This window comes from Trichosurus vulpecula, chromosome 1 (assembly GCF_011100635.1).
Source record: "Trichosurus vulpecula isolate mTriVul1 chromosome 1, mTriVul1.pri, whole genome shotgun sequence".
Taxonomy (NCBI): Eukaryota; Metazoa; Chordata; class Mammalia; order Diprotodontia; family Phalangeridae; genus Trichosurus; species Trichosurus vulpecula.
Genome location: NC_050573.1, coordinates 539,720,345 through 539,736,991, shown reverse-complemented (window position 1 = coordinate 539,736,991; position 16,647 = coordinate 539,720,345). Strand labels below are relative to the sequence as shown.

Here is a 16,647-nt window from a genome sequence, read left to right as displayed (position 1 = left end):
AGGTATTTCTGGTGATTAAACTCCCTCTACCAATACAGAACAGCACCTGCTCTGTAACTACAGTCTTAGTTACTTGGCAGTCCTGAGAAGATGACTTACTTTCCCAAAGTCACACTGCCATACAGCTAGTATTCATCAGAATCAATACCTGAACCTAGGTCAGGGGACTGCTGAGAGCACCAGGTTCTAGGGAAGCACATAAATGTAAAGAGGGAAGAAACTGCAAACAAACAACTTTACAACTTTGCCCAAAGCTGAACTTCCTGGCACCACTTTATCTAAAATGCTGTTGTTGTCACACTGGAGAGAAGAGGAGAAAATTAAAGGGTAGAGAGAACCGGGTAGAGCACGATTTAATTGGGTCCTGGGTTCTGCTGCCCTCCCCCTCCCTGTCCTCAGTCTAAGAGAAGTCACTGGCCCATGGCCTGGTTGCAGGATCTCTTAGGGGGCTGTAGCTGAAGTGAGGTCCCACACTAGGATAACTGGGTCTTATATGTTAGAGACACAAAATCTGGTCATGTCTAAATTTTCCTATTTTTTCTGAAAGGAAGCCAAGTGACTGTAACAACTTGCTATAAAATGATCTCAAATCAATCCAGGCAGCTGGTCAGTGCTGTGAACTTCCTTCTCATTTTCCAAATTCACTTAAATCGTATTGCTTCTGATGACAGTAAGTTTGGAACTGGTGATGATTCAACAAAAGATGAGTGCTCTCCATGAAGAATTTATTAGACCATGAACAGAGAAACAAAGAGGTAGCAAGTCTGAAAGCAAGTTGTTTTTAAATGAACTTTAATGTATGAATTGATTGCATGCTAATAGCTGCTGATCTGAAAAATCAGAGAGAAATGGAGAAGTGCCACAATATCAGAAACAGACAAAAGTCCTAAATTTTTAAAAGGCAAAGGTGAATTTTCTAAACCACAGGTAGGGGAGTTTGACTTCATTTCCTGGCAAAATTATAAGGATTTTATTAAAGGAATGGTCTGTAAACCTTTTGAAAGAAAAGCAGGAACTCCTGCAAGTCACCATGAACAAGTGAATGTCAGCCTAAGCTTATTTGTTCTTTAGATGGGGTTGCTAGACTGGTAGATCAGGGGAATGCCACAGACATTGTCAAATGCCTTGCTGAAATCCAAGCATACGCTTTTCAGAACAGACACCCCTGTAGGATGGAGTTAATAGGATCACAGATTTAGAGTTAGAAGGGACACTGCAGGTCATCTAGTCCAACTCCCTCAATTTTCAAGATAAGAAACAGGTCAACTGACAAGTACAATGACTTGCCCAGGATCATACAGCTGATAAGTGTCTAAGGCCGATTTCTGACTCGAGCTCTAACACAACATCTACTGCATACTGTTTGTCAAGACATGGGTTAGGTATGATTTAGGATCATAGACTTAAAGCTAAGAAGGGTCCTCTAAGGTCATCTATTCTAACTCCTCTCATTTTGCAGATAAGGAAATTCAGGCCCAAAGAAGTTAAGTGACTTGCCCAAGGTCATCCAGGTAGTAAGTGGCAGAGACAAGATCTGAACTGGGGTCTACTGCCTCCAAATCCAAAATTTTTCCCAGTGGAATGATCAGATCCAGGGCCTAGTGAGTAAGTGATTAACGTCAGCCTGAAAAGAAGTCTCTCACAGCCTGCCTACTATATTCCCCATGTTGATTAATAGTTAGATGAAGGCCTGGGTAGTAGACTTATTATTGCAGAAGAAAGAGGAGATGCCCAGGACTTTAGGCCTTTGTGTACTGTTCATGAATTCCTACATTAAGAATAAAAAAAAAAACAATTGTACCGAGAGAGGTATGGTTGGACAATACATTAAGAGAAATAGCATGGCCAGAGCTAGGGGAGTGATGATCTGCTGTGTTCTGCCCTGGTCAGAACACATCCCAAGTACCTGCTCAGCTGTGGGCATCATGCTTAAGGGAAAACACTGACAAACTAGAGCATTTTGGGGGGTGAAGGGAGAATGACAGTGAGGACAAGAGACTGTGGTATACAAAGGCTGGCAAAATGAATAAGCCTAAAGGCTGGAAGAAAAGAAGGCATGGAGGGAGGAGAGAGAAGTAGGATAGCTGTTTTCAAGTATTTCAAGAGCGTCTCAGGTGAAAGAGGGATTAGATTGGTCCTATTTGGCCCCAGGTCAAGGAGTGATAGGTAGAAACTACGGAAAAGCCCATTTAGGCTTAATATCAAGAAAAGTTTTTCAACAAGTGGAGCTCTCCACCGATGTAATGGCCTGCCTCAGGCAGTAGAGTGGCCTCCATCACTGGAAGGCCCTTAACAGGAAGCTAGATGACCACACGTTGGGGATAGAGGAGAGGGATTCATGTTCGTGGTGTCAGATGACCTCAACATACTTTGCCATCCAGCAATACTAATCTCCTTGCTGCTCCTCAAACACAATAATCCATCTCCCAAATCAGAGCATTTTCAGAGGCCATCCCTCAAGCTGGGAACTCTCTCTTGCCTCATCTCTGCCTCCTAGCTTCCATGGCTTCCCTCAGATCTCAGCCAAAGTCCTACCTTCTGTAGGAAGCCTTAATCTTAGTGCTTTCCCTCAGATTATCTCCAACTAACCTCGTATATGTCCTGTGTGCACATAGTCGTTTGACTGCTTTTTGTTTGTTTTTTGCCTTTCTTTGTATCTCCTATGCTTACCATAGTGCCTGGAAGACAGCAGGTGCTTAATAAACGCTCCCTGACTAGTAGGTCTGTTCCAGCTCTGAGATTCTAAGGCTGTATGGATGCACTTAATAATTAGAAATAAGTTTCATCTCTACATTCAAGTAAGCTAAGTGGAAGCTAAAAAAATTACATAAACAGTTGTATAATAATATTTAATATATTATATTGTATATATATTATAACATATTATATATAAAACACAATATAATAACTTATTCTATGAATCTGAGTCAGTGGCTACTCTGCTCACTTGGTCAGAGAACTGTGGGCTTATAGATTTAATCTCTCTTCCATGGACACAGCATTAAACACCTAACCCTGAAAGACAAATACAGGTAACAAAGTGGAGGAGGCCTATGTTTGTGAATGTATAGATAAATCAGTGTAAATCCATCACCACATTAGAAAATACCCCAAGTGCCTGTCCTGTTAATGGTGAGTTACCAGTGTTACGACTACGTCTACAAAAGAGGACAAATGTTCAAGAAAGTAACAAAATTACATTTTTGAAAACATATTCCCAAATTCAGACTTTTCATGAATTCCAACAATGCCTTCCTACCCTGAGCAGTGGCCATGGGTACGGATGATAAAGATGTCTCTGTATTCTGCATAACATTTTCAAGAAGTCAGATTTAAAGAAATCAGTTTGGTCAGAAGCTTTAAATGATCTCTTTTCATTATCTAGGAAAGCACCTTCTTCCCTATTAATCTGCACTAAAAGTGCACAATTCATTCAATATCTTTCCATGATGAACAAAAACAGTACAAACCTCTGGCTAAAACTAACCCAACCTATCTATGTGTCTCTAAGCATACACGGGGTGGCCTCTTCTAGAGGGTAATTGGGCATATGTCCAGGAGCCTAAGGGCAAGTCAACTCTGCTTGCGTATTTTTTCCCAGAGGAGGGGAGGGGGAAATCAATGGCCTGAGGTCTTAAAAATCCTGTCTAGTGGCCTGGAATCTTGGCAATCTTCCTGATCTTCTCTAAGAAGGCTGCCTCACCTGGTAGTCATTACTGTAGTATTTATCCTAGGTGTCCTCATGGTAAGACAACTGCTCTTGATCTGTACGCTGACTCAAATACCCAATAATCTAAATGTTCCCAACATATTCTGCAGTCCTACCTGGTCATTTAACCCTACGTTTACCATCATCATTTCTCCAACCATTTCAATCCAGCTGGTACCACAGGGATTGTGAGAGTTGACACCTCTTCTGAACCAGACCTGGGGAAACCAAGGAAGAAAAAAATACATCCTTACAAAGTCACAGGAAAGGTAAACTAATTGTGTTACACCACAAATCAGTCCAAGAAGTCGTTAAAAAAAGGCTGCAGTTTTCACTGGCATGACAAAAAGCATGGCATAGTAGGTTGAGAGCGGACCTCGAAGCTAGCAAAACCTGGACTTGCCTCTGACCCAAACTGGCTGGATGATCCTGGACATATCATTTAACCTCTCAGCGTTCTCCAGGCAATTCTCCATGACTTGAGTTTCAGAGAAGGGGCTGAACTGCACCGGCAGAGGGAGCATCCCCCCCTAGAGTTCCTGTGTGATAGAAACCACAGGTGCAGACATCCCTATCCTCACCGTGACACTTACTAACTGTACAACAGTTGGCAAGGCCTCTCTAAAATGACAATATTTGCTCTACCTACATCAAAGGGTGTGTGAAGATCAGACAAGAACGTCTATCACATGCTTTGTGACCATGCGGTGCAAGACAAATGTAAACTCTCTTTACCTTACCCCCTTTCTAGAACAGCTGAGCATCTGTTTACCAGAGAATCATCAGAGGTACTACAAGGGGGAAAAAACCTCACAAACTCTCCAGCAGACAGGCTGGCTGAGCCACTACTGATTACATGGATCCTTATTATTTTTAAAAACATATTTGTACATTTGGCTGGTTGGTTGTTGTCCCTCATTCTCAAAGAGGACCAAAACGACATCACTATGTTGGGGTCAAAGGACGATGTGTCTGACTGGCTGATCAGATCAAGTAAGCTCAGAAGGCCCCACCACAGGTCAGACACAGGTAGTCCACATGAACATTTGGGGTGGAGATGGCTCTAAATTTTTAAAAATATATTTGTACATTTACTCTCCAGTAGAAGGGGTGACTGAGCCACTACTGATAATTTACGTTCTTCTTTTAAAATGTATTTTTATATTTCTTAATAGGCTGTCCTACCTCCTCCTCTCTAATCTATCTCTCTAAACATGTGCCAAATTCATCTTCCTAAAGCACTAATCTGTCTGTTGTTCCCCTGCTGAAGAAACTTCTGTGGCTCCCTATTACCTCTAGGATAAAAATGTTAACTCTTCTGTTTGGCATCTAGATTTCCTCAGTCTGGCTATCTCCTATTTTTCCATATTCGTCCTTCCTTACTCCCCTTCATGTACTATGTTCCAGCTAAACTCGCTGTGCTCTTCCTTATCCATAACATCCTTTCTCTTATTTCTGTGCCTTGCATAGCCTGACCCCCACTCCCGCCCAAACCTAGAATGCCTCTCCTATTTACCTCCTACTTCCCTTCAAGGGCAGGCTCCAGAGCCACCTTCTACATAAAGTCTTTCTTGATCTCAAATCCTTCCTCAAAATTACTTTGTCTATTTTGTGTTTATTAATCTGAGTACGGGTTATTTTCCTCCAGTAGAAGTGACGCTTCTTGGGGACAGGAATGTTTTCCTTTTATGTCTGGGTATCCCTGGCACCATGCCTGGCACATAACAACGATAATGACAGTTCATTTTCACTTTAAGCCCCCCAGTGAGGTGAGTGCTAATATCACACCCCTTTTGCAGATGAGGAAACTGAGGCTAAGAGAGGCTTAGTATTTTAATAGGCACTTCCAAAATACATGCTGCTGCTGTAAGATCTTTCCTCCCCAAGAGCTCCGAGATGCCTGATCTCACTTATCTCTGCAGCATTCTTGTTACAGACATAGGTATTACTGGGTTCATTTTACATCTGGGAAGCCTACAGTTCAGAGGTTAAAGAACTCATCCAATGACCTAGGGCCAGTGCCAGCTAGTATTCCAGTACCAGTAGCTGGCCTATCAACAGCTGTGCCCTTTCACAGCACGCATTACCAGCAGGCACTAAAGAGGGAGGATGCTCACTCCATCACCAGCCAGGACAGTGACTGCCCTTTTCCCCTTGATGGTGTTTCCTCTGTCTATCAAATCTAGAGAGTAACCCAAAGTCAGAGACTATATCTATTTTCAAATTCTGTTGGAGCTCACAAATGCTTAAGCATAACAAAGAATATAGAAAAATCTCAATTAGCCAGAACACTTGGGGGTTCTGGTTAATTTAATTCTCTGGTTGGCTGAAGAGTAAAACACTCATCTTTTCTGTGGAAAGGCTTTCTAAAATGCCTTAGCCTACTTTCAGTTCTCAGGAACTGGCAAAGAGGGAACATAATGGAATCTTTGCTGTGAGGCTGTGGCTCTTGACTGGCCTCCAGAGTCATGACTTTAAACATGAATTTTAAAGAAAGAGAGGAGATTGACCCCAATGTGTCTCCAGGAAGTTCTAATTAATTGAAGGCTAATTTTTATATTAAATCAAATGGTCTTTATCACTTCGTGCTATAGTTGTTTCTCACCCTGACATCCCTGGGCATGGGGAAAGGTTCTGCAGCCACTAATCAAACATGTTGAGTAAAAGGTCAGAAGCCATGCTACATCAGAAGACTACACACAGTACTTCTGGGTAGTTATCATATGGCCCAAAAATTACAATTTCAATGGATGATACAAGGTATTTGGCTAATGTCTACTTTATTCTATGTCCAGGAATGGAGTCACAAAATCAAAGAAAAGTAAGAATATATTAATATCACAAAAGAGAGCAAAATCTAAGCTTCAGATAACCTCCAACTCTTACTTTTCTGTCTTTAGTGACTGCCCAGACCACGCTGACACCAACAGAGATGTGCAGGATCCCATTTTCAGGCACTGGCGGTTCCACTATTGACCAGGAACTGCCTACATGTACCCAAAACAAAAACAGAAAAAAAAAAACCTAAGATCAGGCAAAGTCCCCCAGGGCTCTCAGAGCTTTCAGGGGACATGAGACTCTGGGCTAGAGACCATCAGCTCATTACCTTTGGGGTTATTCCTATCAATTCCTTCTCGAACCATTGCTTGTCCTTCCCAGAGGGTGGCCCAAAGGAGATCATAGGGCCCACAGCTGATTTGTACAACTTCCCCAGGGGTTTCTACGAGAGACCAAGAAGAGCCCTCAGGGTTTGGGTGGCAGACATCTTCTCTGTACCATACCTAGAAAACAAGAGAAATGCATAATGGAAAACTTCAATTATGCTGTGTGCCAGCGTGAGGACCTCTTTCTGATCCATTGCTCTAAATCAGGACAGTATTTCCCCTCCAACAAAGACGATGCTCTCTATTCCTTGAACAGCATTTATTTATATGAGAGGCTATAGGTTTCTGACAGTTCCTAGTGACTTTGCTTTGGATCAGGGGAAGACTAACATTTTCTTATGTTCACCTTGACTATGTAAGCTGCCTACGCGAGGGTCAGGACAGTTGTCATCATTTGCCTTGATATTTAGAGAACCGGTTGGGATTAAATAGAACCATCACAACTTTAAATAAACTCAGCAAGAACTTCCAGACTTTCACTGAGACTCAGCCTTCTGCAGACGTGTCTAACCCAGAAGATTTAAAAGCTGTTCCTAAAGCCTGGGAGGAAGGATGAAAGAAGTCATTCTGGCTCCATAGCTATCTGCCTCCCACATGCAGCACTGGAATCTTTAAAAGGAAAATGGCTCCTCATCCCCCAGATCTCAACCTAATTGCAATTGCTTTCAGGCTCAAAGTGTAAAGTGCTGGCCTTCGTCTGTGTCAGCCTATATTAAGCAGAAGATATACTAAGCGCTCTGCTAAATATGGTTGCAACATACTCGTAATCATATAACATACACATAATCACATAAGTGCACCTGCATATACAAATGCAGATATACACATGTCCCAAATCTACAAACCCATACCAGTTTCTAAATAGCCTGTGGTTCAAGTGCAAAGAGGGACTAGACTGCAAATGGTGGCAGCATATTTTGTCCTGCATGTCCCCCTAGTGGAGGCCTATGCTTAAGGCAACCCTGAGCAATGAAAAGGCAAGTTCTATCTGAAGAGGAAGTTGGATGTCAGAACAAGGCAAGGCAAAGAAGGGAGGGGGGAAGATTAATGAGGGGGAAAGAGGATGGTACTGGGAGCCTTCCAAACCATTCAGGAGGGGTGAGGGGGACAAATCCAGTCTAAGGCTCCAGGAACACAGTGGTAATAAAGAGGAGATCCTGAAAAGGAAAAAGGACATCTGGGCTTAATCCTATGCAAATGTGTAAGTTTTACTGGTCCTGACAAGAAACTTAAAGGATATGCACGGTGGGAAAAAGGCTTCTGTAACCCTAGAAGCGGGCATCTACTCTGTGACTCTACCTTCTCCCATTCCTAAGAATATGTGTGTAATTCAACTACTACAGCCATCTCTGATCACTGTCCTTCTTAGTCACCCATCGTATTGTCCCGTATATTTTTTCACTCGAGCAGATTCAATTTAATTCTTAATTACACAGTTTCATATTATTATTTGTTTCTTGGCTCTTCAATTAAATTGTAAGCCTTCTTTCTTAAGGTCTGGGGAAATGTTTTCTACTTCTATAAGTTTGTCAAAAGAAGAACTAGGTTCAAGTCCTGCCTTGGACAATTATTACCTAAATTCCCTGAGCAGTTTCTTTGTCTATAAAAAGAGGAGGTTGGACTAGCTGGCCTCAGATCCCTTCCAGCTTTACATTTATGATCCTATGAGCTATTAAATAAACACTAATTCCACATATACGTACAGAGTCGATTTTTCATTATCCATATTTGGCTTCACTATTTCTGGACTATTTTGGCAAATTTCTGATCCCAATCAGGCTACCCCTTACCACTGCCATTTGTTCTCGGGTCCCTTCCCTCCCCCCTCCTCACCACATTCCCCAACTCAGCCCACCTGCCAGGCATTAACTAGCATTAACAGGGAAGCAATCATAACTTTGATATTTGTCTAAGACAAATACAATTTGGAAGGCAAGCTACTCTAAACAGAAATGATTTCTGGATTAGGCACAATCAAAATCTTGTGGGAAAATTACCAGACACATTCCAAACTCAAAATAGAAATTTTTAAAAAACAAGAACAAAAACTAGGCACTTGTTTGACATTCTCTGTGCTGTTGCTTTTCTTCGCTGGAGCAGATCCTGAAAGCTAGTGGTCATCCTGCATATTTATTCCAAGGAAGTGTGAATATACTTGGGGACACATACCACACACGCACGCTTATACCCTGGTTTTGTTCCTGACTAACTGATTTCAATTGATTTCCTTTTCTCTGCTCAGACCAAGAGTCCCTTAGCATAATGAAACCTAATCTCTTATCTTTAAAAAAAATCTGCTATCTGCTCTGTGTCCAATATTGTGCTGGCCCTGAGAAGCACATAAAAAAAGAATAAAACACTCTGCTTGTGCTGAAAGAACCTGCGAGTCTAGCTGAGGAGACATCACATATGCATAAAAAGAGATTATTAACAATGTAAGGCATTAGCAAATGCTAAGCTTCATATGAAACAGCATGAACAGTAAATGGTACAGGAGTTCAGAAGGGGAAATCCTGAAGGAGTGAGATAATCTGAGGGGGTGATATCTAGCTGGGCCCTTGAAAAATGGGTAGAATTTTGCCTTGTTTTTTGTTTGTTTTGGGGGAGGGGGGTTTGGGGGGAGGAAGAGTTCAGCCAGGTAAAAATAAGTGCATTACTTTTCAACCTCTTTAATACCATGGTATTAAATATTACATAAATATTAAATATTATAAATACACTATGATATACAGGGTGAAGATAGAGGAAGGGAAGACTGGAAACCCCATGTTGGAGGAAAGTATGTAAGCATGCAAGGATAGTATTCTGACGATGATTATGATGGAAAAAAGAGTAAATGACAGTCAGTCTTGTACTTGTCCCCAGAAGCTCACCAGCAATGATAGCTGAACCACCAGGCCTCACACTAGTTGCCACAGACAACTGGCCAAGCCTTCATCTAGGTTCTAATTTAGGGGGAGGAACAGACAAAGCAGGAACATCCAGAGATTTCAGGGTTGGGATTGATAAAAGGGAACACGTAGGGCATACAGGCCAAGGGCAGATTTGGTGTCCAACCACAGAGTGAGAACTATGGCCTGATTCTGAGGACAAACGTGGTTTGGCATGATAAGGTGTGGGCACAGAATACTCTGGAGGATTGTGACACACTAAAGAGGAAGTTCTGCCATAGACCAGAGCTACACACAGTAGGGGATCCACAAATAATGGCTTGCTGATGACAAGATGCTAGGCATCTTTACACTGAAGCCAACTACTGGGAAATTTAAAAGAAAAACATTTCATCACCTTTTTCCACCTACAGAAGAAAATGGAATCCTTCACTCCATCTCAATGAGAAGAAGTCTGATTGGACCTCCCCTACCTCCTTCCCTAACTCTCATTCCCCACCCCAGGTTAAGGAAAAGTGTAAAAATAAAATCCACAGTTCTACCTTGCCTTGTAGAGAAACTGCCCAAACAGAGAGTCGACCTACAGGTTCATCTGTGATTTCCCATCCTCCAATGGAGAGATCATTGAAAGGGTCAGGCAGCTGTTTAGGGTCATCATGGGATGGAATCTGAAACAAAGAAGGAAGAGGCCAAGCCCAATTAACGGGACCATGAAGAACAAATACTCCAAAACTTTCCTTCTTACCCTTCAGGTGAATGCAATATCCAAGGATTTCTAATTTGTTCTCCAAAACCCTTTATTTCATGTTTATTTTTAAATTCTATGTCACCATCATTACTGAAAGGTCCAAAGTTTCTGTCCCTCTTTGACCTTTCATTCTTCTATTAGCTATGCCTGACCCATTCTCTATCAGTCATAATACAGCAGACACATTTGCCCAAGATCCTTCAAGACAAAGACTTGGCCATTTCATTATTATGTAAGGATATGGTATTATATTTGTGGATAGTGAATCCCAAGGGCAGCTAGGTGGCATAGTGGGATAGAGTACCAGGCCTGGAGTTAGTTAGGAAGACTCATCTTCCTGAGTTCAAATCTGGTTTCAGATACTTACTACCTGTGTGACCCTGTGAAAGTCATTTAATTCTGTTTACCTCAGTTTCCTGATTTGTAAAAGGAGCTGGAGAAGGAAATGGCAAACTATTCCAAGAATAGTTTTCCAAGAAAATCTTTGTCAAGAAAATCCCAAATATGGTCATGAAGAGTCAGACATGAAACAACATCAACAAATAGTGCGTTACATATATGTGATATATATAATGTAGTATACACAAGTAATACTCTCTCTCTCTATATATATATATATATATCTCACCTATATAATGTACTATAGACAAATACTATACACACATGCATACGTGCATACATACATATATAAACGTGTGTGTATGTATATGTATACATATGTATGTGTATATATGTATGTATATATATGAGACAAGGACTAGAAAGAGAGACTAGATCACATACAATCTTCTGTTCTACTTTTTATTCTAAAACAGTCTTTTTGGTGTTCATTAAATTCAGAATAAAAAAAATTAAAATAGGGACTACATCTGTGATTTCATTGGCATAAGGAATTCCCAAGTGAAGCTATTTCCTTTACCAGTGCAGGTCGGCCCCTTCTCTGCTTCTCTTCTTAGAGAACTTCCTTGAGGCCAGAGCACAGAGGGCTAAGGGCCTTGCCCAGGGTCACACAGCCAGTGAGTATCAGAAGCAGGATGTAAACCCAGGTCTTCCTGGCTTCCTGGTCAGGTCTCTTTACTCTATAACTCAGCTTCTCTATGACATTCATTGTATTGGTGTCTTTTGCTTTTACATCACCTCCATTTACTTCTTCCTTCTTTCCCTACCCCCAATCTCTATGAGCCAACTTTGGAATAAAGAATAAAAAAGGTGGAAAAAAATAACCAACATAATACCCAAGTCTGATAGTATAGGACCTTACAATTTTTTGAAGTTTTTTTTTTATTTTTTTGCAGGGGGAAGGCAGGGCAATTGGGGTTAAGTGACTTGCCCAAGGTCACACAGCTAGTGTGTGTGTCAAATGTCTGAGGCCAGATTTGAACTCAGGTCCTCCTGACTCCAGGTCTGGTGCTCGACACATTGAACCACCAAGCTGCCCCTTGAAGAGCTTTTGTTTGACTCATAACAAGAGGGAAGCAGTTCAGCCAACTCCCATTTAGAGATTTTTTTGGGGGGGTCACACAGGCAAAAGATCTTTTTTTGGTCCAGATCTATGATTTCATCAGTGTTAGGAGCTCTAGCTACGAAACTCCCCTCCACAGATGCAGATTAGCAACGGATGGTCTGATTCAGGGGTCCTTAACTTTCTTTGTGTCATGGACCCCTTTGGCAGACTGGTGAAACTTTCGTTTCTCTTCTCAGAAGAATGTTTTTAAATGAATAAAATAAAATACAGGGAATCATGAAAGAAACCAGTTACATGAAATATAGCTATAAAATATTAAAAAAAAAATAAGTCCACAAACCCTAGATTAAGAACTCCTGGGCTTTTGCTGCCTAGGGACACTGAGAGGTTAAGACTTGGCCATGTCATTATTATGTACAGATATGGTATTATATTTCTGTATAGTGAATTCCAAGGGCAGCTAGGTGGCATAGTGGGATAGAGTACCAGGCCTGGAGTTAGGGAGACATCTTCCTGAGTTCAAATATGGCCTCAGATACTTGGCCACATTCATACAGCCAGCATATGCCAGACTAAAAGCCCAGAATCCCTTCCTCCACAGCTGGGGCTCTAGCTGCTACCATGCTGCTTCTTGCTACAACAGCCTGCTACACAGTTATTTTAAGTGACAAGTATGTAGACTCTGCTGATACATGGAAATATGTATATAAAATATTGTTTAGTGAAAAGGGTTGAATGCAAAATAATATTTACACATCTGCTACAACAGTATGTATGAACACCTATTGAATAAAGATAGATGGTAGGAGAATTATACAGAAACAGTTTGAAGGTCATTAAGTTCTTTTTATACAAGCTATTTAAGATCATAATAAAAAGAATTTGTATATGTGGAATATTTTCACACCTATTATTTCACCAAATCTCCTAGCCATGCTATGAGGTTGGACTAGAATAGATGTCCAGTCAGAAGGGACCTGAGAGATCATTAGGTCTAACCCCTTCATTTACAGATGAGAAAATTGAAGCCCTCAGAGATCAAATGACTTGCCCAGGGTCAAACAGCTATGAAGTATGTGAAACAGCAACTGAACCGAGGCCTTGGAAGCTCCAAGCCCAGTGTGCTCCCCATCACACTACACTTGGATCTGTTTGAGGGCTTGCTCAAAGTCACAGAGCTCCTCAGTGGTGTCAGAACCAGAACTCAGATCCTCTGACAAGGCTGGGGCTCTCTGGGGTCACATGAACAATCCAGATGTGGCAAATGTTTGAATGAGGGATATACAAGAGCTGTAGAAGATCTTTTAGGTCAAATCAGTCAGTTAATAGGCATTTATTTTTATGTGGCACCTATTATGTGCCAAGCACTGTGCTAAGCATAGGGGATACAAAGAAAAGTAAAAGACAAGTCCTTCCCCTCAAAGTGGGAGACAACCTGAAGACAACTATGTAGAAACAAGACATGTACAGGATAAATTGGAGATCATCTCAAAGGGAAGGCACTAGCATTAAGTGGGATCAGAAAAGGCTTCTTTTAGAAGGTGGGATTTTAGGTGGGGCTTGAAGAAAGCCAGGAAAGCCAAGAGGTAGCAATGGAGAGAATTCCAGGCATGGGGGAAAACAAACAGCCAGAAGGTAGAGTAGCTTGGGTGAGGAAGAGCAAGGAAGTCTCTGTCACTAGACCCCAGTGCACATGTGGATATCAAGTAGTTTTATCCTATGTCAATCTTTTTATTGGGGGGGGGGAGGGGGGCAGTGTGTAGAGAATGGCAGGAAAGTGTAAACTTGGCGTATGAGGCCTTGTTAGGACAAGGTAAAAAAGTAGAACTTCTGCCTGAAGCTACAGGCCCTATGAGCTCAAGGAAAGAAACAAACTGATAAACTGAGGGCAAGGCAGCATTTAAGAGTTTTGGTCCTATTTATCACGAGTAACTATAACTAATGAGTACAGCTGATAGGAGTACAATGTTCATAAGGCCAAAGTTATAAGTTTGATCCCCACATGGGCTGAACGGTTTTGCTCAATTCTATAGCCATAGACTGCAACCCATATCCAGTCCTGCCATCTTGACATTACACTTCAAACAACACTGACTCTGGAGTCAAAAGGACTTCTGACCACTTCTGACCCTTATTATCTGCATGATCTTGGACAAACATATAACCTTACTTAGGCCTCAGTTTCCTCATCTGTAAAAGAGGGTTGAACTATGTAGACTCTGAATCTATGATTCTGTGACTTAGAGGGGGAAGTGGTTGAGAGAGTATGGATGGCTTAATCCAAGCCCATCTCCACAGATGAGAACCCCCTCCCTATAAACACACACACACACACACACACACACACACACACACACGAAAAGAAAAAGAACTTAGGGGTATGAAATAAAGAAATTCCTAAGCTGCAGTATATATCCACAGTGTGTAAACATACTATGTAACAAAAAATATAATGTAAGTAGTAAGGCATTTTTTAAAAAGGGGGGGAGAAAAACTCCACCCAACTTAAAAGCCCACATCCTGCTGATGGTGGGTCAATCAGGTGAACTTTGTGTGTGAATGGTAACACTTAAATGGGGCAGTGCAGACTGGGAGGCACAGAGGGCTAACACGAAGCATAAGAAATGGGCTGGGTTGAGAATTTGGAAATATTTATAATATTTACACATACAATATCTAATAACATGTTTCTTGGCACTGGAAACAGCTTTCTTTTGTGACCTTCACTCAACTACGTCTGATTCACACAGTGATGGATCAAAAAAAAAAAAAAATAGAACAAGGAGACCTTGGCCCAAGTGTCCCGGGATTTGTATCTCCTGTAGCGGATCCACTTCCGCCGCCGAACGCAAGAGTTCCATTTCTTGTCCCTAGTGTAGGTGGCAGGAAAGTCCATGGCATACGTCCATCCCTGAAACAACAAGGGAGTTCTCCTTTATGAAGTTCAGGTGAAGAATGTGGAGAAAGCATTGGGGTGGGTGGTCAGGACATTGGGAGGGAAGGAGGAGGATGAGGCAGTGTATCCAGAAAGAGACAGCATCACACACAAGCACATCAATCACAGCAGAGCAAGCAGGGATGGCACACACAACAGTGGCCAGGGTCAGGGTGGGGATGACGGCAGGGGTGAGGATGCTAATTCCAAGTGGTACAGAGGGGAGAGCAGCATTTCAGAGGAGGAGCCTGGCCAAAGACGTCAACTTCCTATAGGGAATCTAAGCGGGTGGGTATTTGTGTCACCTACCCCTTTCTCGGTGGGTTCCCCTCCAAAATTTTCATCCACGTACCAGTCAGACTCCCACTCCCAGTGTGGTGATGGCAGCACCAAACTATCCAGCTGTTGGTGCTTGAGCCCACTCACGTCGCTCCACTGCCAGCGGTCACTGGGCATGAGCTTTTCACAGAAACCACCAACTGGATTCCATCGCTGTTCAGGAAAGAAAAAAGGGAAAATACAGCCTTCAATTGTGCTTTTGGGGGAAAAAAAAAGCACAAAAGGGTATTGGATTTAGATTCGGAAGAGATTTTGGTTTCAATTCTGCCTCTTAACACTTAAGAACTGTATGACAGCAGACAAGTCACTTAATAATTCTAAGCCTCAGCTTTCTGACTTGTAAAATGTGGATAATACCTGGAGTACTTAAACCTCAACAAGGCTGTTACTAGGTTTAAATTGGGTAACAGGTGAGAAGTCCTACACAGGCGGCAGCTATTAATGGTGAGGAAGACAATAATAATTGGTGGTTTAGCCAGGGCGCTAGAAGAGAAGCCTCTAGGTGAGTAAGTACTTTTCTAGGAGGGAGAGGGGGCTGCAGTGTCCTGAACCTCTGGGATAATAATTAGTTACAGCTCCATAGCATTTTTATTTTCCATGATAATTCTACATGTATTAAAATGATCGTAGCACCTCAAGACTCAGAAAGCAACATATCTTATGTGTTATTTCATTTAATCCTAATCCTCACCAGCGAGCTGAGTACTATTATTATCCCTGTTTCACAGCCTCAGTTTCCTCAACTGGGAGAGTGACTTGCCCAGGGTCACACACCTAGTGTACTAAGTGTAAAGCAGAATTTGAATTCAGATCTCTCCAATGCTGAGTCAAGTACTCTATCCACTAGGCTACCTAGTGACATCTTTATCCTCACAAAAGTTCTATGAGGGAGAAAGGTGGGACAAGTATTTCTCTCATTTAATAGATAATACTCTGAACTAATGAGAGATTAAGGACCTTGCCTAGAATCATACGCTGGTTACTGGCAGAGCTGGGACCAGAACCTAGGTCTCCTAATGATCTAGCCCTGCACCTGAAAACACTGCCTGAGCACAGAGGGGCTTGATGCTCCATGGAGACTGCTTCTCTCTAGTAGAAAGGCTCTGGCCATGTCCCAGGAGAGGAAATGTTTACAGTTACATTGAAATCACAGCCCCAAACATTTAGAAAACCAACCAGCCCTCAAACATCTAAGTTGCCTCTCTTTGTATCTCTGACCCTTAAGAAAGTGCTTGGCAAATAGTAAGGTTTTAATAAACACCTATATATTGATTGATGAGAAACTCCACCTTCTGATATTTTGATCCTTATTTATTTAGCCTGGGACATAAAAGAGGAAATTAAACTTTGGTCTAATGGAGAAAGAGGGAGACAGGAAGAAAGGAAAGAAAGAACT

General features: G+C 41.9%; 1 protein-coding gene across 4 annotated transcripts in view; it reads right to left on the bottom strand.

Moving 5' to 3' along the window:
• TECPR1 (tectonin beta-propeller repeat containing 1) overlaps positions 1-16,647 on the bottom strand; it is a 74,373-nt gene that overhangs the window by 43,992 nt on the left and 13,734 nt on the right. For 3 of the 4 annotated variants that reach the window (XM_036741403.1, XM_036741404.1, XM_036741402.1), the window contains exons 3-8: positions 15,222-15,404; positions 14,766-14,888; positions 10,307-10,432; positions 6,816-6,990; positions 6,596-6,696; positions 3,826-3,927 (exon numbers count right to left, since the gene is read on the bottom strand). In XM_036741403.1, coding sequence (XP_036597298.1) covers positions 3,826-3,927; positions 6,596-6,696; positions 6,816-6,990; positions 10,307-10,432; positions 14,766-14,888; positions 15,222-15,404 — 810 coding nt within the window. The remainder of the gene's footprint in view (positions 1-3,825; positions 3,928-6,595; positions 6,697-6,815; positions 6,991-10,306; positions 10,433-14,765; positions 14,889-15,221; positions 15,405-16,647) is intronic. The other variant, XM_036741405.1, reaches the window with a different exon arrangement.